This window comes from Podarcis liolepis, assembly GCF_965112155.1.
Source record: "Podarcis liolepis genome assembly, chromosome: 6".
Lineage (NCBI taxonomy): Eukaryota > Metazoa > Chordata > Lepidosauria > Squamata > Lacertidae > Podarcis > Podarcis liolepis.
In genome coordinates, this window is record NC_139559.1 from 34,458,237 (window position 1) to 34,484,418 (window position 26,182).

General features: G+C 45.0%; 1 protein-coding gene across 10 annotated transcripts; it reads left to right on the top strand.

Annotated features, from left to right (window-relative positions):
- Positions 1 to 1,740: 1,740 nt before the first annotated feature.
- Positions 1,741 to 20,023, top strand: AMPD1 (adenosine monophosphate deaminase 1). 10 transcript variants are annotated; one of them, XM_083508735.1, is made up of 16 exons: positions 1,807 to 1,894; positions 4,113 to 4,124; positions 7,445 to 7,622; positions 9,271 to 9,436; positions 11,471 to 11,636; positions 13,396 to 13,615; positions 14,061 to 14,190; positions 15,002 to 15,196; positions 15,384 to 15,515; positions 15,625 to 15,788; positions 16,449 to 16,575; positions 16,980 to 17,143; positions 18,368 to 18,488; positions 18,581 to 18,754; positions 18,867 to 18,977; positions 19,738 to 20,023. In XM_083508735.1, exons 1-16 carry the CDS (start codon positions 1,873 to 1,875, stop codon positions 19,894 to 19,896), a joined length of 2,241 nt encoding a protein of 746 aa, XP_083364861.1. In that variant the 5' UTR covers positions 1,807 to 1,872; the 3' UTR covers positions 19,897 to 20,023. The 10 variants fall into 10 exon arrangements, with proteins under 10 accessions (XP_083364864.1, XP_083364862.1, XP_083364860.1 ...); XM_083508738.1 differs by lacking the exon at positions 4,113 to 4,124 and having other exon boundaries at positions 1,741 to 1,898; XM_083508736.1 differs by lacking the exon at positions 4,113 to 4,124 and having other exon boundaries at positions 1,741 to 1,894.
- The last annotated feature ends 6,159 nt before the right edge of the window (positions 20,024 to 26,182 follow it).

The window sequence follows — 26,182 nt, forward strand, 5'->3', positions numbered from 1 at the left end:
GTTCCTGCCAACCTAGCAGTTCGAAACCACACTAGTGCAAGTAGATAAATAGGTACCATTGTGGCGGGGAAGGTAAACAGTGTTTCCATGCGCTCTGGTTTCCACCATGGTGTCCCGTTGTGTCAGACGTGGTTTAGTCATACTGGCCACATGACTCAGAAAGCTGTCTGCAGACAAACGCCGGCTCCGTTGGCCTGAAGCAAGATGAGTTCCGCAACCCCTTAGTCGCCTTTGACTGGACTTAACCGTCCAGGGGTCCTTTACCTTTTACCTTACCTTGTTTCAGCATGGAATATACACATTGGTCTCAGCAGCACCCTAGTTCTGTGCATCAACAGCCACTTCAGCCTGAATGTTTAATGTCAAAAAGCCTGCCACATCTTGGTGTCATACATGAAAAGAACAGAAGCCCAAACTGCTTAGGTTAAGAATCTTGGTCTTGAAACTATTGGATTTTTGCATACACGTGTATGCCAGGAGAAGTTAGGCAATGAAACTTCCCAGCCAAGGAGGAAAATGTACTTTTAATAAAGCCCTGCCAATGGGACACAGTCATCATGGAGCACAAGGGTCTATCTGCTCTGCTCATATCCTCACATTCTCTGTTCACCCTTTTCCTTCTGACCCCAAGGAAGCTTAGCTAGTTAATTTGATATTCTGGATAAAAGAAGGCTCAAGAACTCAAAAGAGAATTAACAAGACTGTAGAGCCTGAAGGTCATTCTTGGTTTCAGATGCAAATTTAATGCCGTTGACATTCAGTGCAGAAAGATTAGAAGCAAATGCACTCTTTATAGATAGCCATAGAGGGCAGATAGTTTGCGCATTCAAAAGAGTGAGCCATTGGGCTTGGCTGTAAGGTTTGGTTATATTGATGGGGGATAAGGAATTTGGAGCGCCTGGTCAGAAGACATTGGTGACTGGAAATAGTTGTCATGGTTGTACATCAGAAGCAAAGCAGTGTTTTAGGAAGGCCACTCAAATACTTGGCCCTGTTGCAGTAGTCGTAATATTCATTTCTTGTGCTATCCTTGCTTTAAAATTTGATTTTATATCCCACCATTCTAGCCCTTAGGATGACTATTGCCAATTGAAGTTAGTTATAAAATACAATAACATTAAATAATGTAACATCATAAAACGGGTAGGTTCAGCAGGGGGTAGATAAAACAAATAAAACAAAACCCTGGCTACCACAGAAACTTGAGCATCCATTCTCAGGAAGGATTGGAGTCATATAAAGCCATACAATAACATTTCAAAAAGCACTAAACTTATTTGGTATGTATTGATGAATTCAATATTTCTTAGTTTTGCCATGCAATCTTGCTCTAAGGGAGCAGAGTACCCACCGCTAGCCTGGATCGATACAGATTTTGAAGAGGCAAAAAGCTGCTTGAAAGGATGCTGCAGATAAGTTCCAGTGCTGAACATATCCCAAAGGATTGTGGTGCAAAGTCAGTACTTTTTTATTCAGTGCAAATAGTTGTGCTAATCTGGTCTCCATTCATGAGTCAGTGATAGGGGCCACCTGTGACCAACTCAAAAACACCCAGTCCTGGCCATGATCCTGGCAACATTCTCTCATTTGTGGTGGGTGGAGCAGAGCTCCCAAATTTACTGCCCATACATCTCGGGACAAACAGAGTTAACCCCCAAGCCTGTAGCTTCACCTGTTAACAACTGAGACTTTGCCTGGCTGCAGCTTTAAATAGTCTGCTGCGTATTCCTTCACTCCTTTTAGACGAGGAGAGTTGGGTTACAAGAGCAGAGATAAATAGTAAAATGAGTGTTGGGTGGTTGTGCAGTTTCGTTCTTCCACTCGTCCACGCCACACTTGGTTTCTCAGGACTCTCCTGAGGTAGTAGGGAAAATGCCGAAGGTGAAAGTTCCAGGTAGGTCTAAATTCCCAAGTAGCCTTTGGCAAGTTGGGAGGAAGCCTTCTTTTATGATGAGGTCGGTGCCAATAGCCAGACTCTCAAGAATGGATTCACAAAGCAGCTCTGATTGCCTATTTAAGTTATGCAAGGCACAGGAGGTGGAAGGAGAGAGAGCTTGAGCCATTAGCTTTCCCAATATGAGTACAGTAGTTTGGATAGACAGTCAGGCAAGTGGCTTTTAGGCCACAGAAGTGAAATTGGATGAGACCAGTTGATTCAGCAGAACCCAGTTTTGCTGTGTTAAAAATTTATCAGAGGTTGGATAAACTTCCACAGGAGCACCCCTAGACATTGGTGTTTGCCAGATAAAAGAGAAATTAGAGGGTTTTCAGTAACCTTTAATGGCTTATCATTAGCAGCAAGGTAATTAAGACATGCACCAGGCTAGTAGTCAAAAGGGGGCTGGATTTAGCTTCTCTTTGTCAGCTCGTAAAAGACCTGAATAAACCCTCCTGGGAACATGTTGCCTTCCAACTCTGTGGTTCTGTGCTGTTACTAGCAGAATAGCAACATGGTCCAAGGAATATAGAACAAAACTGATTAGATTTATTGCATTTTTTGAAGCAGCAGCAGCAACTATCCACATATTAAATCTAAGCCTTTGATAAGCTTAAAAATTACATAAATAATCCTTTCAACTTGCTCTTATTTTGTTATGCTCCTAAAGGAACATTTCTTACAGCAAACAAAATGGGTTTAAAAAGTGTTTTGTCGCTTTTCTCTTTGTCCAATATTTCAAGTTGTTATCAAAGAGTTCAGTTCTCTCCCCCCCCCCATATTAGCATACAAAGATGCTTCCCTTTTAAATAAAAATACTGTAATAAATATCCACAGCTCATAATCAAATATTCCTACAATGTCCATGCCACATGAACAGGTAGCCTCAGGTCTGTTGATTTCGTTTGACAGAACGCGAATGGTGCAATAGTTTCCCTTTGAGTATGACAGTTATATTTAACAAACAGACCTTGGTTCCAGTTTGTACTTTTGCATGTTTTTTTTTTAAAGGTGAAGTATAGGAAGTTTTGCTGCTGTATCCTTTCACTTCCTTTGAGCAAGCGAGCTGAGAAGATGAATCCTACTGGTAGACATGCTAATAAATTGTCAGGGGAGGATTGAGCATTGATGGACCTGTGCTTTTAATGGTAGAAATGCTGAATAATGCCCATAGGTGCCTACTAAGAAGACCTGGACCACATTTTTGTGTTGCACTTTCAACTGATATCTCACACTAACTTTTTTAAAAAACTGTCAGTCTGCACCCCCTTCGGATACAGTGGTATCTTCCATGCTTGGAAACACTCCAGCTAAGGGCTCGTACACACTTCTGCTTGACCTGTGATTTGTAGGCATGGATCTGAGCGGTTTTCCTCTTGCCTCGCTCCAGCCCCAGGGAAAACACACTCTCTAGTGCTAAATTGGAGCAAATGTCAATCTGGAGAAAACCTGAATTGCTGTTTGCCCTGATTGAGCGCAAATGAGTGGAGGAAAGCAGTGGAACAAAAGGAAGTGGAGTTAGGCCCTCAAACTAGTCTACGCTGATTTTCTCCTTACCAAACAACTGTTCTACATACTAGGTTTTAGAATATTTGTGTGTGGACTAAAGGATTATCTTTTCATATTATTACTTTGGCATATATGAAAGGTGGTAATCAGAGTCATGCCCCAGACTACCATATGTTCACAGTTAAGAGTTACCATTTGCAAAGAGAGTATTACATTTGTAGGCAAATGTTCCAAATCATGCATACAAGAAGCTATATACCTTCAGATGTACAAGCACAGAGTCTGTGAAAACAGTATTTTTTGAATACATGGAGTCATTGAGTTCAGGCCCTCACAAGCCCCTTCCATATGCTCACTTGTATCCAAATAAATGCATGGAAAGGGATATTGGTGGTGCCAATCCCTGGTTCTGAGGTAGAATTTAAAAGACTGCATCCGTCATATCAGGATGTCTGGGCAAGTTATCCCAAATTGCTTTCTTAACTGTTCTTTCTTCCCATTGTAGAGCTGTTCAACTACTATGGTATGTAGAGTATATATTTCTGCAAACATTTGCTCATTAAAACTGTTCGTTTCTGTATATAAATGTGGACAACGGGTTAAAAAAAAACTTTAGGTGCTACATTCTGTGATCTGATTACATTTATTTTATTTCACTCTCAAACAGCAGAGGAGAAACGTGAGTATAACTCGGCCTTCCTTGTGCCGCCTGCTGCTTTGTTAAGCAGTTGATCATATCCAAAAGACAAATGATCACAGCAACTCAGCGACTGTCTGTTTCTCAGCAGTCATTGCCAGGAGCTATTGATGCATCTGGGGTGAGGAAGAAAGCTTGTATGGGGCTTGGAGGAAGGCAGGGTGTCATAACAGGACTTGCATGGGGTGTGCTGTCCTCATGAGTCTGGATGATTCAGCCCTTCATCAAACCTGCCTTTTCAAGGAGCTCAGATACCTTCCTTTGAGTTGCAATACTAGGAAGGAATGCTGGAGCCCAGTTCTCTCCACCAAGTCTTTTACCTGGGCACCAACTAAAGGCAGGGATGCGGGTGGCACTGTGGGTTAAACCACAGAGCCTAGGACTTGCTGATCAGAAGGTCAGTGGTTTGAATCCCTGCGACGGGGTGAGCTCCCGTTGCTCGGTCCCTGCTCCTGGCAACCTAGCAGTTCGAAAGCACGTCAAAGTGCAAGTAGATAAATAGGTACCACTCTGGCGGGAAGGTAAACGGCGTTTTCTTGCTTCTCTGGTTCACCAGAAGCGGCTTATTCATGCTGGCCACATGACCCGGAAGCTGTACACCCTTGGCCAATAAAGCGAGATGAGCGCCGCAACCCCAGAGTCAGCCACAACTGGACCTAATGGTCAGGGGTCCCTTTACCTTTACAACTAAGCTGGACCCTCAAAAGCACCTGCTTGCAGGGAAAAGAGGAACACGAGTGGATGGTTGAAGTTACTTGGTAGTGGGCCCACTTTGACTCTTGGGTTGTATAGTTGGACTCTAAGGTTCTCTCCTCATTAAGCTCCTGGTATATGACTGCATTTCAACCTAAAAACTGGGCATTGGCACAGATTGCCCTGCTGAGAAATGGCTGTCTTTCTGGGCTGGCTGGCTACCGCTGGGTGCACAGGTGAGCATGAGCCACATTGCCCAGCAACCCCTGTGCGCAAGGGCATTTGCTGGGAACAGTGTTGCTTCCCTGTTCTTGTGGAATTGAGATGTGGATCACTGGCTGCTTTGACAACACAAGAGGTCTCTAGGCAGGACTTAGGAGCTCGGAATAGGACGACAACCCCTTATGTCCAAACTTCTAGTCTGGTGTGAGTGTGGACTTCATTCCCCGCTCAATCCCCATGCACATTGTCTGTTTGGAAAGTGGCATTGCATGAACTTGCCATTTGCATGGCCTCTGGCATTCCCATCTCATTGTCATGATGCCCTATGCCCTTCCTGCTTATTCCACTTGCATATCTCCTGCTGAACCAGATTACTTCCCTGCTTCCTCAATGTCCACCATCAAAGCAGTGCTTGCACAAACATGCCCTTCTGATAGCCTACGTGTGTGGATGGATTACAGTGATCGAGATATTAAATTCTTATAGAAAAGCATTTTCTCGGCAGCAAAATAGTCACCGATCACCAAAACATTTTACTATATGAATTTAATGTATCCAATAAACTAATCCCATTAGTGCAAGGATTTCCATTTGGGCAATGGAACCTTCCCTCCTCCTCTTCCCCACCCCCATTTCTTCCCCAAATCTGCTCCAAAGAGTTGGAGAAAACTTCAGAACGGATTTAGGGGACGCTCAAAGAAAGCAAGAGAGGAGAGGTTCTGTTGCACAGTCCAAAGTCCTTGCACTAAGAGAACCACTTTGCTGGGTACCACCCAATATATCTGTTTTGTTAGTCACTGTAATAAATATATGCTTTTAATAATTAATTTCATCCTTCCTAGATCCAGAGCAACACACACACACACACCCCTGCAGCCTTTTGTATGATACAGTCGTACCTTGGTTGTTGAACTTAATCTGTTCCGGGAGTCCGTTCGACTCCCGAAATGGTTCAAAAACCAAAGCGTAGCTTCCGATTGGCTGCAGGAGCTTCCTGCACTCAATTGGAAGCTGCGTCACATGTTCAGCTTCCGAAAAACATTCACAAACCGGAACACTCACTTTCGGGTTTGCAGCATTCAGGAGCAAAAACGTCTGAGTACCAAGGCGTTTGAGAACCAAGCTATGACTGTACTAAGGCTGCAGTTCTGGGCACACTTACTCGGGTGATGGTGACTTTTACTTGTGAGTAAACATGCATAGAATTGGACAGTAAAATTGTAAGACATAGCCAATGCTTGATTCTCAGCAGACGTGACTATCCTGCGAAACACCATAACCTGAAAGGTCTCACACCATCCATACTCAGAAGGACCTGTACAGATCTGTATAACATATCCTTTCATGGGACTGTACCTGCATACACTACCATTGCTGGCTACAACAAGAAACATCATGCAGTAGTCTCAGGCTGTTTGAAAGATCGGAGCCTGCCTTTTGGAGCTCTGACCCCACAGTTATTTGTGAGCACTCCTTATTGTGCACCTTGAGATCTCTAAGCAGAAACATCTATGACTGTTGCCCTTTCCTGTACACGTTGCTCAGTGGCAGAAGGGTGCTATCCAGGCTCTGATTTCCACAAAAACGGGCTAAGACTACAATGAGGAAGCCCAAAACAGGTAAGACACTTCTTTTCTAAGTCACCTGGTTTCACATTAGCTTGGAATTTAGTTTAGATCCAGTTCACAGTCCAAAGCAGGTTGCACCCACTATGGTGATGCCATCTACACTTACTGGCTGAGAAAGCCAAACCTATCAGCCCAAATTCAGCTTCATTCTTATTCTCATTGCCATGACAGCATACTCAGTGTAGAGAGGCACAAACATTTCCAGACTATGGAGAAGCGCAGACTCTAACCACCCAGAATCTAGAGCCATGAGTGGATACCAAGAGAAGCTTGTCAGTCTTCACCTCCATGAAGCATTTATGCACCCCAACACGTCCATGGTTCGTCACTGGTGTTTCACCTTTCCTCACTGAAGCCCTGGAATCTCGCTGTAAAAGGTTATCAGTAGAAGTACTAAGAATACTATCTGCTTAAAACCCTGCAGCGACATTGAGTCAAAGTAGACTATGTTGAGGCTGATGGATCAATTGTGTGACACATGATAAGTAAGCTTTGTAAATACTCTGCAGCCCTGTAGTTGCATTCTTCCCTAGAACTACCAAGCTGCATCCAGGAATGTGGTGCAGGTAAGTCTTCAGTTTCAGAGCACATGTGACATACTGTTTTAGCCTGTCAGTTCCCTGTCATGCGTACAAAGAGAATGCAGGCATGAGGTGGCCTCTGAGTGCACACAGGGCTGGTGTGCTGAGTGACGCAATTGATCCATCCTCCCGCAATGACCAAGAGCTGGCCTAGTGACCTTCTGCTTTCTCCTGACAGAAACGGATGATGCCATGCGCTCCTTCGCAGAGAAGGTCTTTGCCTCAGAGGTGAAGGATGAAGGGGGCCGGCACGAAATCTCTCCCTTTGATGTGGAGGATGTCTGCCCCATATCACATCATGAAATGCAACAGCATATGATCAACGAGGAGGAGAGTTCAAGTGACACTGGGAAAAAGTGAGAGTTCTGTATGTGTGCATGCACTGCTGGGATAATGGGAAATTGGGGCTGAGGAAGGAGGAGCCATGAAAGATTGGATGGGTAACCTAGTAAGGTGTGGCTCAGATAGATCCTGTGCCAGATGTGTGCTGATCACAGTACCTCATAATGCAGGCGCCAGATACACTTGCACTCACACTAAGGAAAGGTGGCAACGGATGTGAAAAGAGCTGGTTCCTGAACCTTGGAAGACTTGCGTTTATGGGAAACTACAGAGTGGCTGTGGGATGCGGGTGGCGCTGTGGATAAAACCTCAGTGCCTAGGAGTTGCCGATCGCATGGTCGGCGGTTCGAATCCCCGCGGCGGGGTGAGCTCCCGTCATTTGGTCCCAGCTCCTTCCCACCTAGCAGTTCGAAAGCACCCTTAAGTGCAAGTAGATAAATAGGTACCGCTTTATAGCGGGAAGGTAAACGGCGTTTCCGTGTGCTGCACTGGTGCTGGCTCGCCAGAGCAGCTTCGTCACACTGGCCACGTGACCCGGAAGTGTCTCCGGACAGCGCTGGCTCCCAGCCTCTAGAGTGAGATGAGCGCACAACCCTAGAGTCGGACACGACTGGCCCGTACGGGCAGGGGTACCTTTACCTTTACAGAGTGGCTAATTCCAGTTGGAGCAGCCACCAGCACAGAGTGCACCATCTGTACTAGCAACCCTTAATCATCAGAGCAGACCAAGTGATTAAGTATTTTGAAGATTAGCTTAAAGCGAAACCATTTGCTCACATAGATTTTCAAAACTGATGTGGATATAAAACATTCCTCAAGCCACTTGGCTGGAATTGTTGGAAGAGTAGCCTTTGCCCTATGTTTCTAGGCACTGAACAGTTTTGAGCAGATATATTCTCAACCACATTGCCTTTCTACGGAAGAATGGAGTATTTCCATGTGATAATGACGGCAGATAGGTAGCTTTTCACTACAAGCAAGTGTGAAAGCCATGGTCTTATTTGTCCTTTTGATTTCCATAAGTGTGCCTCTTGTCAATACTACCTGAGCAGTGGCACTTTGCTCCTATTCCTCAGTGGCTTACTCTGACCCCATAATTTGTATGCCCTGCTTCCTCGTGGAAATGTCTTTAGATGCAGATTACAAATTTGCTGAAGAAGCTAGTCAATTCAGAGAAGGTCCAAAACCACACCAGAAAGATGCTAGTTCTGAATCTATTTATAGAATGTATAGTTCAGCTTCATCACAAGTGATCCTTGGGCAGATCACAACAACAACAACAAAAGACAAAATGTAATTAAAACATACCACTATCACTTCCTCTCTCCTTTTTCAAAAACCAATTCAAAGGCTTTTTGAATTGGAGGAAGAGATAGATCTTTAGTTGGTGCCACAAAATAGGCATGGTAGGTGCCAGCCAGTCTTCAGGGTGCCATTACTGACAAGGCCTTCCACAATACAGTATATAAAGACATTTGTATATTCCTTTGCTACCTCCCTCCAGGATCATGAAATATCAGCCAAACTTTCAATGTAGCCAGAGCTATGGGAAGTGTATGGTGAACTGACCATGCAATACAGATGATTGCTGCCAAAGCATAGACAAAACTATATGAAATGAGTTTCCATTAGTGTTGCTTTCCTTTTCTTCATCCCTTCTAGGAAGAAGAGGCTCTTGCGGCTGAAGACCATTGCACTGCTTGTTCCTACTGCGGGAAAGTCTTCGACCAAACTGTCCACCTTAGATGAGGTCATCTCCAGCAGTGCTTCGTATCAAGCCGTTCCCAAATTCCAGCGTGTTCAGATCACGGGCGACTATGCTGCAGGGGTCAGTAGCTGGAGGTGCCAAACCATCTCCTGTCATGGATGAGCCTATTCTGCTGCCTCTTCTTCCATTTTGTTAGATGTGGTACTCCCAATACTGCGGTACTCATAATACTGCAACTTGGAATGGGGGGGGGGAAGGTAACCCTCCTGTTTTTCAGGGCTTCCCTGAATAATAATAATAATAATATATTTAAAAGTCTGTTCAGGGTTGGTACACACCATATATTTAAAGCAGACCTTACCTGTAGTATGTGCTGGGTTTTGTAGCTCACTGGTAAACTACAGTTCCCAGGTTTCTTTGGGGGTGCTTTAAATGTATAGTGTGTGTGCTAACTGCAAGTGGGATCGACAAGGGAAGTAAAATAAAGTGTGTTCAGAGAATTTAAAAAAATAGCCCTCTAAAACTAAAATGTAATGAAGTGGATATAATCAAGCATTGTGCTTACAGAGCACTTGGAAAATGTGGTACACTCCCCTCCTCCAGCACTGCCTTGAGAGAGAATATCTGCCGGCTTTATAGATGGGCAACAAAGGCGCATTTATTGGGCACAAACCCCGATAACGCAGAAAAGGCTTGCTGTTCTTTCCAGATCTTCATCCCCCATACCCCCCCTCCCATTTCAAGTTGCAAGAGACACAGCCCCGAAATGGAATGGGAGGAGGTGGAGTTCAGTGGGACTCCTGCAACTAACCTTAGCTGTGTCCTTAGGCTAGCTGCGTCTGTGTTTTGAGTGGCCTAACTTGAACCTGTTGAGAAATAAATCAAATATGGGGGGATTTGCTGGGTCAAGGGATATTGATGAAATTGAAGTGGGAACATCCTGGCGCTCAAAATAGCTTCAACAGTTGGATCCTGCCATGTCCCTGATCACCTTTCATTGCCAGCCTTGGTGGGTTATTGGAAGACATGGCTGCTGCTGGAATATACGCTGTACGCTCTCCTTCACTCGAGCAACCATACTGGGCTCTATCCCACAGGCAGCTCCAGGTTTAAGCAAAGTTCTTGCTGTGGCCTCCCTCCTGGGTGGGCTTCCTTTGCAGCATTGCAAAACAGTGGCCCTTCCTTCCTTCCTTCCTTCCTTCCTTCCTTCCTTCCTAATTGTAAGGAGCAGAAAGGTTCCTGTGAGTGACAATCTCCCAATGTCGGCCATTTTGTTTTCCTTACCATAGCCCAGGAATTGTGATGGCCCAGAGCATTGTAGGGAAAATAAAATGGCAGGCACCAGCTAAATGGCAGCCACCAGAGCTCAACGAGGACAGGCAACTGTAAGTGCAATCGGCCCTGCCAAGGACATGGGAGCCGCAATAGCTGCCATGTGCTGACGCTGGGCCTGCTTCATTCTCATTGCTATTGTTATCCCCACCACCACCTCCAACCAGGCATGCTGGGAGACGACTCTTTATCTCACAGTGCAAGAGTAGGAAACTTTAGGCCCATGGGCTAAATGTGTCCCCCATGCCTCTCCATCTGGTCCTTGGGATTCTCCATAGGCCGTTCCCTCCCCCTACCAGACACATTATCTGTCCTCAGGCTACAACCTCTGCCAGTTTTGCCTAACACCTTCCATGAGCGTTTTGGTTTTTGCATGATTTGAACTCTGAGAATCCCCTTTCCTTGCCTGCTGTATTATTTGTATCATTTATTATTCCTATGACAGACCCTCCAAGTGTCCCTATTTTCCAGGGACAGTCCCAGATTTACAGAAGCCATCCTGGTTTCTGATTTGATCCTACAATGTCCCACTTTTCCTACAATGCCCCTATTTTCATTGGAGAAATGTCAGAGGGTTTGGAATAGGGCATCCCTATTTTCCTCAGAGAAATGTCAGAGGGTATGGAATAGGGTATCTCCATTTTCATTGGAGAAATGTTGAAGGGGAAGTCTCTATTTTCATCAGAGAAATGTTGGAAGGTATGGAATAGGGCTAAAGTGCCCTTTTGTGGTTTTCAGCACACCTGGGTTTCCCCCCCTTTTGTTTTGTAATTTCTGTCTTTTTTTTATCAGTGCCAGAAGTTTTAACAAATATTTCCACAGGTGACAGTGGAGGATTTTGAAGTGGTCTGCAGAGGCCTGTATCGTGCCCTGTGTATCCGGGAGAAGTACATGCACAAATCTTTCCAGCGTTTTCCCAAGACTCCCTCCCAGTTCTTGCGCACTATTGAAAATGAGGTGTGGAAGCCAAATGACGACCTGCTTCCAGGTAAGTACCCAGGCAGGCTGTGCAGGCTGTACTGGGTGACTGGGCTTGTGGGTGTGTCCCAGAGCAAGACAGCAGGTGTCGGGGTGGTGGGGTGGTGGGATGGAGGGCACTGTGGAGAATTGCATTAGCTGCTTTAATCTTTTTTTAAAAAAACACCACCACCACACTCCTGTCTGTGCAGAGCTGGTGTGCTGAGCATGCAGAACGCTTACGAACATAGGAAGCTGCCTTAGACTGTTGGTCCATCTGGTTCAGTATTGTTTACACTGACTGGCAGCAGCAATCCAGGGTTTCAGACAGGAGTCTCCTCCAGCCCTGCCTGGAGATGGCCAGGGGTTGAACCTGGGATCCACTGCCTTCCATTCGGATGCTCCACCACTGAGCTATGGGCCTTCCTTACTTAGAAGTAAGAGCACAGTGAGAGCAGCTTTCTGCCGGGGCCAGTGAGAGCCAGGCCTTTGCAAAGACTTGAGGAGAGGAGCTTCCCAGATGGAGTTGTAGAGGTTTGGCACCTCCCCTCCACCTTGGCTCTCATTCTTATCTGAGCAAGTATCTTTTTGAATTTACTATGAATACTGTCAGGTAGTCAGAGAATCTGAATGACATGTAGCCTTGGCCTTAGGGCTATATTTCTTGTGCTGGACCTCTTTCCAGTGTGCAATATCATGCCATATTTTGGCTAAGCTTTGGTGACTCACCCAGTCTACCATTTTCAACCTCACCCCCCTGTTTTCCCATGTTACAAAGAACAGCCTGGCCTAAGTGGAGTTCTCATGCTTCTGTCACACATGCTTGTTCATAACAGGTAGGAATATAGGAAATTCCCTTTTGCCACATCATCTAGCCTGCTGTTGTCTACTGTGACTGGCAGAGGCTTTCCAAAAGACATCTTAGCTAGGGTTCCTTCATACCTTCCTCCATCTGATCCTTTTTTTAACTGGAGAGGGCTAGAATTGAGCAAGAAACCTACTGCATGAAAAACATGTGCAAAGGGGTATTCTTCTTAGTCTGTACCTGAATCAGACTTTAATTCTCTGGTCTAGACTTCCATTATATCAGATCTATCTACATACAAGAGGAAAAGGGGCCTGTGAATCAAACGAGGATATGATGTAAAGCAGGGATAGCCGACAGGTACCCTTGGGAAGCTGTTGGACTTCAACTCCCATCAGCCCTAGCTAGCATGGCCAGTGGTCAGGGGTGGTGGGAGCTGTAGTCCAGCAATAAATGAAAGGTGCTGTGTTGGCTAGCCCTGGTGTGAGGTATGAAAAGCCTAGGCACCCGTTATCTTAGGGCTAGAGCACTGACCGTGCTGCTTCTCCTTCTGCCTTTGAGGCGGAGGCAGGACTTTCACATTTCTGGGAATGCTTTTCACTACACACTCAAAACAAAAGATATGTGCAATTACTAAAACACACCTAAGCTTGTTATTAGTCACGCAGAATAAATTGGATTTTAGGATTGTGCTACAAGAGGCGCCATCTTGTTAAAGGATACTCATGCAGTCGGGAGCCAAAATTAGCTAAAACAAAGACAGAAATTGTAGCAAAAGCATCTGCATGCAGGGGATGGGTAGTGGTGGCGTTCTCTCATGGGGATTTCAGCCAGTCTCAGTCCTGGCAGTCATGTGGTTTCCTTAGCGGTGTAGAATTTAATTCTTGTAGGTTGACAGCTGTAAGAGAAGCATGCTAAAAAACCCCAAGCCTTTTCCTTTGTCCTTCCCTTGTTCAACGTTAGTGCACTTTCCTCTTGATTTTAGTGTTCTCTCCCCCTGTGAAGAAAGACGAAGATCCCTTCCAGTCTGGCAACTTGCCTGAGAATCTGGGCTACCATGTGGAAATGAAAGAAGGTGTGGTATACATCTATGCTGACAAAGCTGCTGCTGCCAGGGGTGAGCCCAAGGACCTGCCCTACCCTAACCTGGATGTCTTCATTGATGACATGAACTTCCTGCTGGCCCTTATAGCTCAGGGACCTGTGTAAGTGTCTTGGAGGTATGGCCCCTTTGCGCATAAGCAGGGCCAGCCCAAGAGATTATTGAAGCCTCAGGCAGAAAATCCAAAGGGCGCCCAGCCTGCAATGAAAAATGTAACAGTGAGCTAACAACCAATGTGCTTCCTTTTATTGATGCCCAGGGTTTGCTGCCTAAGGTGGCTGCTGCTGACCTGGGTTTGCCCTGAATAGGAAAAGGGCAAAAGTCTAGCCACCCCAAGGCAGCACACATATATCCCTGTTGCAATGACTTCTGCTGTCTCGGGTCACTTGCTCTGGAATGTGACCTTTATCAAGCTGTCGTGTGACAGCAGCAGGGTTACTGCCGGCTGGCAAATGTTGGTTGCGTTGGCAAGCTGGTGAACCTGGGCTCGGTCTCTTATTCTGCGAGTGGCTTATTTGAGACGATGCTCTTTCCTTTGACTGTTGCAGCAAAACCTACACACACCGACGCCTTCGGTTCCTCTCCTCCAAGTTCAGTGTGCATGAGATGCTGAATGAGATGGAAGAGCTGAAGGAGCTGAAGAACAATCCCCATCGGGACTTCTATAATTGCCGTAAGGTGAGGGATCTGTCCAAGGTGTTGCCTCCTCAAGCAGGAGTGGCTGATCTTTGTCACCCTCTGGGGCTGCAGATCAAAGTGGGTGTGGCCAAAGTGTAGGTGTGGGTGTGGCCAATATTTTTTAAAGGGCAAATTTTGCTGGATCATAAAAATTACAGCAAAGGATATTTATTTTATTATGTGAACTGCCCTGAGACCTCCGGGTATAGGGCAGTATATAAATTCATATAATAATAATAATAATAATAATAATAATAATAATAAGCAAAAATGGTCTGTATCTTTTTTAATTTAATTTTTTAAAAAATGTTTATTCATAATGGATGGATTTGGGAGTTTGGGGGATCAACAAAACCTTTCGGACCCAGTGCTACCAGAGGAGAAGTAGTCAGTAAACATATTTTTAAATATTATTATTTTAATTTACAAGATTTGGAGGGGCCTTGGATGGCCACAAAAAACCGCCACACATGTGGCACCGTAATATTACCATAATATCACATTCTGGCCTCCCCCTGCAAAACTAGTGGGAGTGCTTTAAGAGCTACAAAAAAGTCTGGTGTCACAGTGGAAGGCCAATAGGGGCAGTAAATAAAATAAAATAAAATACAGCATTTAACTATTATTTTTTAAAGGCAAATGGAAGAAGGTTGTGGGGGATGAATGAGACCTGCAAGTTGTGGGTTAGGTACCCTGGCCTTAAGGTACAATGATGTACCTCATCAGTGCCTACCCCAATATTATTGCTGGGGTGGGTTCTGTGGGAAGGAGGCATCTGCCTCCTAGGCTGACCTTCCTCTTCTCTTAACAGATCGACACACACATCCATGCTGCCGCTTGCATGAACCAGAAGCACTTGCTGCGATTCATTAAGAAGTCTTACCGGGAAAATTCTGAAAGGGTTGTGTACAAATCCAAGGACAAGACCTTGACGCTCAAGCAGCTTTTTGAGCAGCTCAACCTTCACCCTTATGACCTGACTGTGGACTCCCTTGATGTCCACGCAGTGAGTCCTGCTTTTCCTTTCCAATACAGGAGATCTCCCACCCTTCCGCATGGTCTCTGTCATATGACTGGCTGTGGCTAATTACTCCCCTCCCCCAGCTGTTGCTGCCCCGCCATCTCTACCTCCTACAAGTATTCTTTGCTCAGTGCATCTAGCCAATGACTTCTCCTCCTCCTCCATGTCACAGGGCCGGCAGACCTTCCAGCGCTTTGACAAGTTCAACGCCAAGTATAACCCGGTGGGTGCCAGTGAGCTGCGTGATCTCTACCTCAAGTCTGAAAATGCCATCAATGGCGAATACTTTGCCACCATCATCAAGGTTAGAGACTATGGTATGCAAGGGTTTGTGTCTGTGCGGCTGGTAGACTGAGGATAAGGCCAGTTCCTGGAAGCAGATCAGGTAATCCCTTTCCCTTTTTATTTCGCAGGAGGTTGGCTCTGACCTGGAGGATGCCAAGTACCAGTACGCAGAGCCACGGCTCTCCATCTATGGCCGTTCACCAGAAGAGTGGCCAAAATTAGCCAGCTGGTTCAACGCACACCGTGTTTATTCACCTAATATGAAGTGGATGATCCAAGTGCCCAGAATCTAGTAAGTACTGGTGGGGGCAAAGTTTGATCAGGTCAGAAGTGCCAAATTCCATGTATAGATCTGATTAATCCAGATTCCTCCTCTTTCACTAATTATGGGCCCCTCCATGCACCCTACCCCTTCAGTACTTCCCCTCTCTCCCCTATCTCCTGGCCTGAAAGTGAAGGTTTCTCTTCCTTTCCATGCCTGTTTCCTAGTGTGTTGCCTATGGTCTTGGGCAGGTGCAGTGGAGTGGGAGAATATTGGATCCTTCAAGGGGACTGGACTCAGGGGAAGCCATCTACAAGGATTCTGGCTCAAGTCTGTAGACTTATGACCACTAGTCTCAGGTTCAGTAGCAGGATCCTGGCTCAGTTCCTCACCTGGTAGTATCATAGCCCTGAGTTTGGCTGGCTCTTCTTCCTCTGACTCTGATTGAGCTCAAGGCCAGGGCCATGACACTATCTGGATTTCCTTTTGTTTCCTTTGGGTTCTATGGGACAAAGCAAAATGAGCAGGAAGCTGGGACAGAGCTGGGACAAAGTATGTGCTTCAGCACTGAGTTCACTTGCTTCATTTCAGTTGCTTCTGCCATTTGCATCCCGCTTACATTTTCCTTTCTCTCAAACGTCCCACGTAAGTGGTATGGAAATGAGCAGAAGTGTTTCTGTCTCCTCTCAGTGATGTGTTCAGATCAAAGAACTTTTTGCCACACTTTGGGAAGATGCTGGAGAACATTTTTGTGCCAATATTTCAGGCGACAATCAACCCACAGGACAACAAGGAGCTGAGTGTGTTTCTGCGCCACGTGAGTACTGTTGCCCAGAGGCACCTTGGGCCTAATCCTAGGTAGTGACAGGCTTTGCTCTTTGAAAGTAGGTGACAGAGAGAGTGGCCAATACAGCACCAGAAACCCGAGGGTGTATCTAAGTCAGCATATTGTCAACCAGATCTGGCCAAGGGTCCACCTCACTGAAGGTGATGCCTGGTAGATACTACATAAGAAATGACAACACCTAACCACTACTGGATTCCAGTCTTCCAGCTTCAACAAGGTAGCACCTTGGACAGAGGTGGCCACTCTGTCCCCCTGCAGCAGAGGGTGACTGTTGGGTGATAGGAATTAGAGGTTATCGGCTTCATGTTATTTGGTGAAGGTGGACTTGCTTTTGGAGTTGGTCCCTTCCTCAGAACCAATTGTACGATTTGCAGATTACTGGTTTTGACAGTGTGGATGATGAGTCCAAGCACAGTGGACACATGTTCAGCACCAAGAGCCCCAAGCCGGAGGAGTGGTCCCATGAGAAGAACCCCTCCTATACATACTATGTGTACTACATGTATGCCAACATCATGGTCCTCAATCATCTCCGACGGTGAGTCCCAGCCTGGGCAGAAGGATTATTGCCAGGTGAAAGGCTTCGATTACAAATAACCTGCACCAACATTTAGTACAGTGTTTCTCAAACTTGGGTCCCCAGCTGTTGCTGGATTACAGCTCCCTTCATCCTTAACTACTGGTCCTGCTAGTCAGGGATGATGTACAACAACAAGTTTGAGGAAACACTGCTTTAGCAGGAGTAACACTCCTAGTTCTGCTGGTTCTGATAAGACCACCCACTAACCCTGACTAAAGCATATTGCATTTCAAGAGCTTGACGGCATCAATCCATCGCCTTCATTGATCCAAAGCCCTAAGAGGCACAGTTCCAGGTTCTGCTAGACTTAAATGCTTGGATTCTAACCTGCCTTCTGTAAATGAAACAGAATTCACATCTGCATAAAAGAGGTTTGCTGCCTCTTCTCTCCCTCTGCAGCCTCCTGCATGTCCCCAAAATCTGCTCTTGGGGATTGGGGGGCCCTTAGGAATGGTGCAGTAGGGAGGTCAAGATGAAAGGGGGAGCTGGTGAAAGCCACTCCTCCTTTATGTGAACTGAGGACTAAGTAAGGATCCAATATAGTGTTGGCAAAAGTAATGACTTCATATAATAAGACCAGGACTGCTGAAATAATCTCTTTCAGATATTTATATATATTTTTCCTTTGCTAGTTTGAGAATGGGTTTTATACACCATAATAATATTGTCTAAGCCTTCTATTAAAAGAGCTAATGAGACTCTGGGACCTAACTAAATATTATCTGCAGACAACTGCGATGAAACAAGACAGGTGCTTTTATAAAGAAGAGAAAAATGCTTTAAGAAAGATCTATTTAATACAGAGAAGCAGTGAAGGATCACTTAATCCTTTCTGTTCTTGCTGCTTCTCTCAACCAAACTGCACCCACAATTTATCCCCCCACCCTGCATGAGTTTCAAACATGTATTAACTTTGTGGGCAGAAAAGCAACTGGATTTGTGTGGCTGTGGAGCAGAGAAGTTACAGTACACTCATCTGCATGTTAACATGGATTTTTATCATTCACCAGTGCAAAGCACAAAAGTGAAGTCCCTGCTGCTTGCTAATCCCAGCATTACACCAGCATGTTTGGTCCCTTCAAGTCGGAAGCTGTCTGGGGCCATCTGATGGTTGCTTCCTAAATAATGCTAGAAGTGTCCACTGATCTGGGTTTTGCATAAAGGCTGCCTTGCCACCCTCAGGGAACGCGGAATGAACACTTTTCTGTTTCGACCTCACTGTGGAGAAGCTGGTGCTATCACCCACCTGCTGGCTGCCTTCATGACTGCAGATAATATCTCCCATGGTCTGAACCTCAAGAAGGTGAGTTGCAAGATGTGCTGGGCTGTGGAGAGAAGATCCCCAGGTGTCCTTTCATGCTCATGTTGATCTATCCTTGCCATGTCTCTTTGCAGAGTCCTGTGCTGCAGTATCTGTACTACCTGGCTCAGATCCCCATTGCCATGTCCCCACTCAGCAACAACAGCCTCTTCCTAGAATATGCCAAGAACCCACTTCTTGATTTCCACCAGAAGGGCTTAATGGTGTCTCTATCCACTGATGACCCTATGCAGTTCCACTACACCAAGGTAGGCAGCTGGATCCTTTCCTAGGACTGCTGTTTGCTCTCAGGGGATTATTGCAGCTTCTGCGATAACCTTTGCAATGGCTACACTTTGTATTTCACTTTTTATTCCCCAGGAGCCTCTCATGGAAGAATATGCCATTGCTGCCCAGGTCTTCAAGCTCAGCACCTGTGACATGTGTGAGATTGCGCGCTACAGTGTTCTGCAATCTGGCTTGTCTCATGAGGTATGGTGTTCAATGGAAATCTCAAAGAGGTATAGAGTGCTCCTGGATATGGGTGATTTAGCAGCACCAAATCACTGCTGTTCTGCTTTGAGCTCCAAGTGGAATAACAATTCTGGTTCTAGACTTCTAAAAATCTGTAGCCAAATGATCAGTACCCCTTTCCTCAGCTGCCGTTTTGGGACGGGAGGTTCATTTGGAAATTTTGGGGGGTGGGGTGGGAATAGTGCTAAATACTGCCTACTCACTGCATCTAGTATGGTTCCTCACTGCAATGGTCTCCCCACTGCAATCTAGGGGTGGGGGAAAGGGGGGGGGAGAGAAAGACCATGCTCTTTGGAAAAGGAAGCGTTGAAGTAATATAGCCAATTCCTAAAGATGGAAATGGCTAGTTCAAATTCTGTAAAATATCTAGGCCATCTACACCAGGGAAGACTGTGGAGATTTTTCACTGAATTTTCTGACTCTGGGGAGAGGAAAAAAGTGAAACAGTGGAACATGACAGATTGATGTTTTATCTTACAGATGCTTTGTCAAAACTGAGTGAACTAAGTGTGGCTATTCCACAGTATGTACCCTGTGGCTGTGTGGAAGTAGTTCACTGCCTCAGGGCTTAGTGACTGGGAATATAAGAAGGGTTGAGCAAACAAAAGAGGGTACATGAAAGCAATGGAAGCAATAGGGTTTTCTTTTTATGGAAAAGGTGATGGGAATGGGAGTCTGAGTGAGGGGGTGGCTCTCATTTACTGTATCATTTCCATAGGAAAAGCTCCATATTCTGGGAAAGAATTACCAAGAAGAGGGGCCTCAGGGCAATGACATCCACAAGACCAACGTGGCTCAGATCCGCATGGCCTACCGCTATGAGACATGGTGCTATGAGCTCGATCTTATAGCCGAAGGGCTGAAAAGTACTGAATAGAACCATATAGCAGGCTTGAGTAATGAAATCAGCAGTGCCATTCAACGCCAGGCAACTGTAGAGATGGAGAGTGAGGGATTATTGGCCCCAACACTGTTGTTTCAAATTACATACAGTCTAAAAGAAATTACGTGCAGTGTGTTTACTAAACTCTTTGCGCTCCTTCATTCTGTGAGCAAGGTGCAGTTTGCCCTGCATCCATGAATACCACAAAGATATTTATGTGAAAAGGAATCCAGGAGCCCCTGTTTCCTGGTGTGAACTGTTGTCTTTTATTTCAGTGCTTTCTAAAAAAAAAAAGTAGGAACATAGGATTAAAGTGATCCACACAGCCCCTTGACAACGATGCCGGCAGGCAACACTGCAGGCACATTAAACAAGTCATTGTCTCACTGCCACAAGCCATTTAAAGGGCAAAAGGAGGCCATGTCCACAAAGAAAATGACTGGATTTTGTAGTGCAGCAGGCACACTCTGGTCTGTATGAGGGACCCCCAGAGGCTTGATAAGGGCCTTAGCTTTGATGCCTCTGATGAAGTAAAAATCCACTGGTGTTGACCCATGCAATAGCACAGACTCTCTCATACTCCAACTGGACTACAGAGCACCCCGTACTTTGTATAGTACAGCAGATACGCTTACATGTTCCACCAACCTCTGTCTCCCTTCCTGGGGCAGAATGCTTATTAAATGATTTCAGGATGATCAGCTGGGTGGATGGGGGTTATCGGTTCTCAGCAGATAGGTGATTGAGTAGAGATTTGCATCCCTGTTGCGTTACTGGGCTGGGAAGAGAGGTTTACAGTTCTTAGCCTGGCCCAGCACCCTGATGAGGATGCAAATCTTTTCCTCCCTGCTCATCAGATTAGTTATCTGGTGTGTGATTTGTAGCTCAGCTCCGCCATGGAGAGGCACACTGCATTTTTTCTACTCTTGTAGCAGAGGCTTAAGCAGGTCAGTTTCTGTTTCACTCTACCCCACCAGATTTTCCCTTTCCCCTCCCGGCTGACACTCAATATTATGTGGCTTCTGGACAGAGGCAGCCCACCCACAAGGCAGGGTGAAGCATCTGCCTCAGGCAGTGGAAATGTAAGAGGTGGTGTTCTGCCTGCCACACTGCTTCCACTGCTATGAGGGGGGCATTACAAATGTGCCATCGGGGAGAAGCTGAGGGCCAAGGCTTGAGGAGTGCCCCGACTCCCGCCAGGTTCGATGGGAGCCATGGCATGGTGGTAGCAGACATCAGGGTGGGGACACAGTGGGAGGAAGAACAATTCCTGTTTCACCTCATGTGCCGAAATGTGGTGGGCCGCCCCAGTCTCTGAGCAGCCTTTGTCCTCACCAAGCTATCTTGTTTTGTTTTTTAAAATGTTTTGCACTTTTCATTATCCTCATCTGTTTATTTATTTGTATGCCACTTCCCCATAAGACTACGCTCAGAGTGCCTCACAACATCAAATGTACAATATAACAATTCAAGATATTAGAAACAATTATATTGATAAGTACAGAAAAGCAATCCATACGTCGTGTAAAACAATACAAATAATCTATAACCTAATTCAACAGTTTAAACTAAGCAGCGTTGCATAGAACAGGACAAATTCACTGAACTGAAACTAAACAGAAGAGAAAATGACAACAGTACAAAAATAGCATGGCATAGTGGTTAGAGTGTCCGACTAGGATCTGGGAGAGCAGGGTTCAAATCCCAACTCAGGCATGAAGCTTGCTGAGTGACCTTGGGCCAGTCACTGCCTCTGAGCCTAATCTACCTCATAGGGCTGTTGTGAGGCTTGAATGAGGATGGGAAGAACCATGTACGCTACCTTGAGCTTCATAGAGGAAAAGGTGAGAGATAAATGCAAATAATAATAACATATTTCTGTTTTGTACTTCTGCACACCCGAGCATGCTGTTTCACAGGGCCTCCATTTTGGCTGCTGTCCTCTTGGCACTCAACCACCTGAGCTCAGTATTAGTAGGGAACATACGAAGTACTGTACAGTGGTACCTCGGGTTACATACGCTTCAGGTTACATACTCTGCTAACCCAGAAATATTACCTCAGGTTAAGAACTTTGCTTCGGAATGAGAACAGAAATCGTGCTTCAGCGGCGTGGCGGCAGCAGGAGGCCCCATTAGCTAAAGTGGTGCTTCAGGTTAAGAACAGTTTCAGGTTAAGAACAGACCTCTGGAACGAATTAAGTACTTAACCTGAGGTACCACTGTATTACATTTTCCCAGGTACCAAGCAGTTTGTAACCTTGAGTGGAAATGTGTAACAAAGTGCTTTTTTGAACTGGTAAAACTAATTGTGAATGTGCAGAAAAGCCCATGGTATGTTTCAGCTGTGATCAGATTGTAAAATCATTTCTGACAGCTGCTCTCGTCTCTCTGAACTGTCATCACCACACAAAGTACCTGTTGCTCCAGATTCCTTTGTCTATATTCAGAGTTCTCATAATAGAAAGTTGCTCTCATAATATAAAAGTTGAAGGAAAATGGGAGGGCAGCTTGAAACATCAGTTATATAATTTATAGTCATCTTAGGTTTCTGAATTGACATGGGAAATAAGTGAGGACCAGTGTGGTGGTATGATTCAGGTGTCTGCCTGGAATCTGGGAGACCAGGGTTCAAATCCCTGCTCAGCAACAAAGCTCCCTGAGTGACCTTGAGCCAGTCACTGCCTTTCAGCCTAGCCTACCTCACAGGCCAACTGAGTTAGTTCTAGGTATGAGCTTTCGTGTGCATGCACACTTCTTCAGATAGGAAGAAGAAGTGTGCATGCACACGTATCTGAAGAAGTGTGCATGCACACGAAAGCTCATACCTAGAACTAACTCAGTTGGTCTTTAAGGTGCTACTGGAAGGAATTTTTTTATTTTGACTATGGCAGACCAACACGGCTACCTATCTGTAACTACCTCACAGGGTTATTGTGCGGATAAAATGGGGAGGGGAAAATTCAGAAAACACAAACAGGATGTGAGGCCAAATGGCAGTGAAATCCTTGGAGTGCACATAGAGTTAGCACAGATTCTGCCTCTTTCATTTCATGGCTATGTTGCTTTGCAGTTTCGAATTTTCTCTATACCTGGGTGTGGATACATTTGTGTCTGCACACACATATATTCATCATGCCACTGATCTAATCCATGAAAGATTTTGTTGCTGTTGCAGCTGTCAGCTACCTTACAGGCTGATATTTCACATTGCCACCTGCTGGCTGCTGCTGCAGTAACTCACACAGAAGACTTGAATTCACTTCTTTGCTCAGAAGGTTGGATGGTACTGAGGGCTCAAAAGGGGCCAAAATTAACACCAATGTCTCAAGAAATGAAACTGATCTGTAGAAAATGTAACTTGAAAAAAGAGACATTGCACATACTTTTGTAAACCAGGAAGTCTTTAATAAAAATACATCTTTTAAAAAGAGGGGCCAAAATTCAAGACTATTCCACATACTGTGGGTGATTAGTGCTAATGAGTGGCAAAACAGGAAGACCTCAGAAGTTTGAAAGCTTGAAAAGATAAGTGTCCTACCTTCTGGCCAGCAACGTTTAGCTTTTGTTTTTGAAGCATGGTCATAATAAGCCTCCCTGTATAATTAAACAAAATCCTGTTTGGGCCTCCCAAACCAAAGCCCAAACAATTCTACTACTAAGGAGATCAAAGGCAGAGGCTTCAAAATTGTCCCCTGGTGGCCCTACAAGTTCCTGAAGACAGCAGAGGTCCACAACTCGGGACCCACCAAATGCAGCTCCCCAGGTATGCAATATGACATACAGTACTAAGGACTTGACTCCCCCTTCATTTTTGTACAAACAGCACTGCTTTACGTTCTATTGGGAGTTGGAACCCTGGGACCCAGAGTGGCACCAAAAGTACGAGGCACTAGTCAAGTCAACTGTAATTTGTTTTAATTGATTTTAGTGTTGTATTTTGAAATGGTGGTGACTCACCCTGGGTCCTTATGGCGAAGGGCAGGTGAGAAATCAAACAAATCACCACCACCACAACCACTTCAAGTCTCAGTCACACATCCATTTCACACTTCACTGTTTGGATAGTGACAAATTAGCAGGCCACCTCCCAGCTTAATGAAAAGAAACCAAAACTGCTCTAGAAATCACAATGCTGGCAGAACATCTGCACTTAGGCTGTAGAAGCAAGAAGTCCGAAACCACAGAGTATCTCATAGTTTATTTTGGGTTGGTCCCCCTCCCCCGTAGGTGAAAACCTAATTTGTCTGATAAAAGAGGAGTCTGACGACATGGGCTGTTGCCTAAGAAAACTCATGCCACACAAATAAACAACACCCCCAAATAGTTTCTAAAGTGTAACCCACTTTTCTTCCTCAAATTTAGTCAGGTCAGGAAGGGTAATAGACCTCTCCTGGTGCTGGAGTGGCCTCAACAGGCCAGCCTTTGTGAGTCATGCTTTTGCAAAACAATGTTTGAGACTAGCCCATGGCTCCAGAGAACCCTGCTAGCTAGTCATGTGTTTTGCATTACACTGTGACATCTCACACCATTGCTCTAAACCAATGGTTCCCAATTAGCTAATTACTGAGGACACCCTATTTTTCAAAAGCCAAGCCATGGACTCCCTACTTTTGAAAATTTAGATAACTCTATGGTAAGTTACCTGGGCAAAGCAATTTTTTGAAGAAAATGTGACGTAGCCCCTAATAAGCAAAGGATTTTAGTATACTCTAAAAAACAGACCATAAAATTTGTGATATTACCACAAATTGCCTATCCCCAGACAGCAGGAAAAACTTGTCTCCATTGCTCCACTACAACTGAATAAAAGAAAAGCAATTGTATCCCTAATTTGCAAGTGTTCTGTATGCAGAAGGCTTTCTATATGAGAGTATAATAATAACAATAATTTATTAATTATACCCCGCCCATTTGGCTGGGTTTCCCCAGCCACTCTGGGGATTTCAATAGTATTCAAACATGCTATTCCTAACTTGTAATCTGAGATGCAAAACTTTGCAGCATATGATTCTGCTAACTAAGGGATCTTGCACCTTGAAGACATAGGTGAAGGCTCGGCCAGGGCTTGATAAAGTATTGGTGAAGACTGAGTAGAAAACAACTGGAATTTTGTAGTGTTGGTAATAGTAGTAGTAGTAGAAGTAATAATAATAATAATAATAATAATAATAATAATAATAATAATAATATTGTTATTTGTTTATTTAGTCCTCCTGTGCCCAAGTTTCATCCCTGGCTTAAAGAGATTAATTAGTTAAATACAGTACTGTACATATTTGGAGTGAGGTTTTTATTCTTGCTGATTACCCAATAGGAACAACCAACTTTTTAATTTATTAGGATTCTGCCGTACATCTGTTTCCTTCCACCCCCAAATGTAGCCACATATCTTCCCACAAAAAACAAGAAAACTGATATTTAGCTGCTGATATATCACGGTGTTGAAAAGAAAGTATTGCCCATCCCTAGCACTAAACTATATCATCAGATGGTGAGCTGTTGTGCTAATCATAGTGGCAATTTGCTAAGCTAATTCCTGTGTTGGACTTCCAAGATGAGTCATGAATCCCAAATTCATAAGGCAAGATTCACTGAAAACCCTACCTACAAGCAGTGGGAGGGTCCTCAAAGCTCGATAGCTGTTGAAAGAAATTGGAAGTTACAGTGGTACCTCGGGTTAAGTACTTAATTCGTTCTGGAGGTCCATTCTTAACCTGAAACTCTTCTTAACCTGAAGTACCACTTTAGCTAATGGGGCCTCCTGCTGCCGCTGCGCCGCCAGAGCACAATTTCTGTTCTCATCCTGAAGCAAAGTTCTTAACCTGAAGCACTATTTCTGGGTTAGCGGAGTCTGTAACCTGAAGCGTATGTAACCTGAAGCGTGTGTAACCCGGGGTAAAAAGTTAAAAAGTAGAGAGCAAGGGGAAGGAACCCCTTACATTTTTAAAAATAAGCATGTGAGCTGTTTGCACTCTTTCCCCCCTCTCCCTTCCAGTCACAAGAGCCTTAAGAAACTGTGTCAGAGGGTTGTGCCCAATCTCAGTTCACTTGCCATCCAGCAATTCTTTCACTAAGTTTTTCCCCTGCCAGCAAGTAGTCGCTGGTCATCAGCTGGATGATCTGTGGAAAGCTTTCATGGTGCAGTTAACAAGATAAGTGAGTCCCTATCAGGAACCACTACTTTAAACAATAACCGTGTGTTATTACAACGGCTTGCTGCCATTTGCTTCTAATTGGTTTTCCCATTTGCTGACTTGAGCACTGGGTGAAATGGGCGC